Source organism: Triticum dicoccoides, chromosome 4B (genome assembly GCF_002162155.2).
Source record: "Triticum dicoccoides isolate Atlit2015 ecotype Zavitan chromosome 4B, WEW_v2.0, whole genome shotgun sequence".
In the NCBI taxonomy this organism is placed as follows: Eukaryota; Viridiplantae; Streptophyta; class Magnoliopsida; order Poales; family Poaceae; genus Triticum; species Triticum dicoccoides.
The window spans coordinates 643,194,712-643,199,379 of record NC_041387.1 but is presented as its reverse complement, the minus strand read 5'-3'; the positions used below and the strand labels follow the sequence as shown (position 1 = coordinate 643,199,379).

The following is a 4,668-nucleotide window of genomic DNA, read 5'->3' as shown; positions in this document are numbered from 1 at the left end:
TTTGACACCGACACCCCCCCCCCTCGCGGCCTATCCTTTGGGTAGTTGTGGGTGGTCCTGTCTGGATGGCATGGAACGTCCGCAATAAGTTGGTGACTGAACATGTGGTTCCCATGCGTGCGACTGGCGCAATTTTTCGTCAATCTAGTGCCTTCAGTTCCTGTGGCGCATAGGGGGAAACCTCGTGGCCGAGGAACAGGTGGGAGTCCTAAAAAATATCCAAACCGAATGAGCTCAAAGTTTTTGATTAGCATCAGCTTTAGCATCACTGGTGGTTTCTAGTTGTAAGTCAATGGCTAAGATTGACTGTAAACCACAACAATCAACCGTACGCTTGTACCAGATCACAACTCTAAAATATAATTCCACGCAAAAAATCTAAAAAATAATCAAGAATATTTTAGACATTTCACCATACAAAAATTGTTTTAAACAGTATTTCAGAGACCAATTTGTAGACAGGAGAAACTGACGTTGACGAGTATTGTTTATTATTTCCTGCGAAACGTCACAACTAGGGCCAGCTTCGTCGAACTCATTTTTCGCATAAGTATTTTAAACTGTATTTTAAACAGTATTTCAGAGTGACATTTCGCATTCAGACACTCTGAATTACTTTGTTGCACGGCTAATTATTAATCTACCAGTAGCTTTTATACTGTATATATCTGTAAAAAAATAAGTAGATGAACGCGACGTGCACGAGTAGAGGAGCATGCGCGCTTGTGGAGTGCGGACCTAGCTAGCTAGCTAAATCTTCTGGGCCAGCTAGCTGGTCGAAGCTGATGGGCGCGGTGAACCCTGCCGCTCCGTCGAAGTAGGCGGCGGCGCTGAGCTCTCCGGCGCGCTGCGAGGGATGCCCGCGGTCCCAGAAGACGAAGCGGTCGTGGTCGGCACACGTCGTCGAGTTAGGCAGGCAGTCGCTCTCCGCCCCCATCCTCCCGCTCCCGCAGCACGCGCTGTCTATGCTCACGTACCCTGCACCATCAAATCAAATCACGGGTTAATACAAGCGCCGGCTACTACGAACTGCTCATCATTAAGAGTTTAATTTCCTTCGAGAAGTTCAAGTTAGGTATTTGCAAAAATCAAGTACCCATCCGTATCTCCCATGGAAAGGCAGCAAGAGGTACGGAGTACGTACCGGATGCCGCCGGGTTGGCGAAGGTGACTTGCGAGAGGTTGTAGTTGTCGGCGAGGGAGTAGTCGAGGCCCGGCAGCCGGGCGGCGAGGCCGGCCATGAGGGACCTGAGCTTGTCGTTGAAGCCGGCCGACAGCTGGTTGAGCCCGTCGTTGCACGCGCCAGTCGCGCTGAGCGCCCGCGCCAGCGGCACGCAGCCCAGAAGCCCCACGTTGATGATCCCGAACTTCCTCGCGCCCATGCCGTACAGGTCCGTGATGGCCGCGGAGTAGCCGGAGATGAGTTTGGCGTAGAGCGCGGCGACGTCGCCCGGCGCGGCCGCGAACACGGAGATGTCGTTGCTGCCGACGCTGAAGAGGAAGAAGGACCTCGAGAGCAGGAGGCGCGCCGCGGCTTTGCCCACCCTGGCCTCCATGGCGGCCTTGGTTGACTCCATGTACCGCACCTGCTTCGACAGTGGGATATTGTTCCCCGCGTTCTGCATGCATGCACGCACGCAATGCATTATTAGCTTTGTTCACTTATCTCCATTCGTGCGTGTGGAACTCGTGGTGGATGGTAGGTAGCATGCACGTGCAAAAGATGGACCAAAATGAACTTACGGTTGAGTCCAGGATGCCTGCTCCGGCAGAAGCATAGCTCACGCCTGTGGCGAGAGCGCTGAGGAGCAGGGCGGTGGGGCGTGGCGCGAGCGACAGGTACGCCGGCGGGCTCTCCTTCAGTCCCAGTCTCATTGCTGAATACATGGTTGCACGTTACATGACCATCGACGCATCTTGAATTGATATATGTACGATCGATGGCTTAGATACGTACCGATGAAGTCGGCAACGTGGTAGCCGTTGCTGAACCGCCCCGTCGCCCGGGCGCCGCCGGGGAAGTCGACGCCGTTGAGGGGCGTGTTGGCCCTGGGCACGTTCGGCCCCGGCAGGTAGTTGTTGTTGCCCACGTCCAGCGTGGAGTCCCCGAACACGTACATCGCCGGCACCAGCCTCACCATCTTGCTCGGGCCAGCGGCGGCGGCACCGATGATCAAGCACAGCTGCAGGATGGAGACCATGGCCAGACTACTATTGCACCCCATGACCGTGATGATGGTCTGTGAGCTAACTGGAGTATATAGCTTGCGTCAGGCTGCACTCTCGATTGGTTTCTCGATCTCTTGGTGTGTGTGTTGGTTGCGACTGGGTAGGACTATTTATAGGCGCAGGCGCATGCGCGTTTTCAACTCTCTACCAAAGTCCCGGTCTCATTGCACCATATGCTGCACAATTCCTTCATTTTTTTCAGTCCGGACATTGGCCTTAAAATATGTGGATGTGATCTCCCCGGCCGGCGAGGAAGAAGGTTCGGCCCGAAAGGGATCAGAATCCAAAGGCCATGCGTTAGTGATGCAACACGCCCATTAGCCATGTGCGTATGCGTGCTTGTGGCCAGAGAATATGCCTACGCTGATTTTCGATGTGCAGTACGTAACACTGCAGAGACCTGTCTGCATTTTCTTTCCTTCTCTGACATTTATTCCACGGTTTGTTAGTAGGTCTGCATTGATCGGAATAGTACTGTTAGCGTGTCTGCGCGCTCACTCTGCGCGATGTCTCGTTTTCGAATATATCCCATCTTTTCACCAATAGTAGCTCAGTGTTTTGCTTGGATTATTCATGTGGATGTGCACAGATGACATCTTTTTTTAATTGGGTTCGTCTATATCACATCTAGATGTGAGATGATATCTCATATCTAAGTATGATGTCAGCATCACCTTACTTTTTTCATCGTCTTTTCCGTTTGTTGGATGTGTACTCATCATCATCAAAATTACAGCCTCTTACGCATTTTTCGTTGACGTGCTTGTTGGCCACAGTCCCGCGTTGTGGTTGTGGCGATCCAATCATTTCCTGTGTCGCATGTGTAGGTGAGCTGCTACGGGCTGGAATCGATCAAATTGATTGCTTGGCTAGATTGAGCAACTAGTACTAGTAAAGAATCGATCAGGCTGCTTGTAGCTAGCTTGTACGTACACAAATATTTCTTTGTGCCATTTCAAAAAATAATTGAAACAATTAAAAAATGTTCATGCATTTTTTATTTGTTTCGTGCCACAAAAAAATCACGAGCCCACTGTGTCGCAACTCGGACAAAAAAAGTCATACCACAGTTACGAGTTGATGATGAACTTGCAAAATTGGGACATAAAAGAAAGTCAGACCCAGGTTGCGAGTTGAGGATGGGCTTACAACTGAAAAAAAGATCGGGCCATAGTTGCGAGTCAATGGTGGCGTTGCAACTGGGAAAAAAAGATCAGGGCCCAATTGCGAGTCAAGGGTGAACTTGCAACTGGGATAAAAAAAGACCGTGCCCCTATTGCAAGTGGAGGGTGGACTTGCAACTAGGACAAAAAAAGTTAGACCCAGTTGCGAGTCAAGAGTGAACTTGCAGCTGTGACAAAAAAAGGTCCACCCCTAGTTGCGAGTCAAGGGTGGACTTGCGACTGAGACAAAAAAGATTGGGCCCAGTTGCGAGTCGTGAGTGGACTTGCAGCTGGGACAAAAAGAGGTCAACCCCCGATTGCGAGTCAAGGGTGGACTAGCATCTGGGACAAAAAAGTGGGCCCAGTTGCGAGTCGGCGGTGGACTTGCAAATCAAAAAAAATGTTGACCCTAGTTGTAAATCAAGGTTGGGCTATCAACTGAGAAAAAAAAGGTCGAGTCCAGATGTGAGTTGACGGTGGACTTGGAACTAGGACAAAATACACTTGCGAGTCGAGGGTGGACTTGCAATTGAGACTAAACAAGATCAGTTGCGACTTGAGGGTGAACTTGCAATTGGGACAAAAATAAGTTGGGTCTGAACTTAAAACTGGGACAAAAAAAGTTTCAAGCCCAGTTGTAATTCGAGGATGAACTTGCAACTGAGACAAAAAATGCCGAAGTCCAGTTATGGGTCGAAGGTGGGGTTGTAACTATGACAAAAGAAGATTGACCCCCATTGCAAGTTGAGGTTAGACTTGCAACTTGGACAAAAAATACAAACCTTGTTTAATGGTGGACAGTCAACTAATAGCAATGGGGAAAAGCATGAAAATTTTAAAAGGAAAAGTGAAAAGGTGAAAAATAAAATAAAAAAATCATGATTCTTTTTTTTTTCGAATTTGAACAAGAAAAAACACAAAAAAAAAAGATTGAAAAAAGTTCACGTGTGGCCACAACAGCCAACAAGGAGGCAACGTAGGAGGAGCAACATCAATTGATAGACAACGGCCTACTGCCATGATGCCCGGCGTGAGTGATGCATACAGGAACAAGATCAATCGATAAAAAAACAAAGAAATACTAATCTTAATGTCTAAATTATGTGGCTAGGAAATTAGATGTGAGATAACTATTTCACATCTAGATGTGAAATAGGAAATCTGTTTTTAATATATAATGGATCTCATAACCATGTATATAATGGATGAAAACTAATACATGGACCGGTAGCTCAAGCTATTTTTTTAATTGCAATTCCATGTATGCTATCCGAAA

General features: G+C 48.3%; 1 protein-coding gene across 1 annotated transcript; it reads right to left on the bottom strand.

The window, feature by feature from the left end:
• Window positions 1-471: 471 nt before the first annotated feature.
• Window positions 472-2,326, bottom strand: LOC119291975 (GDSL esterase/lipase At5g55050-like). The gene is made up of 4 exons (XM_037570784.1): window positions 1,958-2,326; window positions 1,744-1,877; window positions 1,145-1,619; window positions 472-978 (listed from the first exon to the last, which is right to left on the bottom strand). Exons 1-4 carry the CDS (start codon window positions 2,223-2,225, stop codon window positions 743-745), a joined length of 1,113 nt encoding a protein of 370 aa, XP_037426681.1. The 5' UTR covers window positions 2,226-2,326; the 3' UTR covers window positions 472-742.
• Between the last annotated feature and the right edge of the window lie 2,342 nt (window positions 2,327-4,668).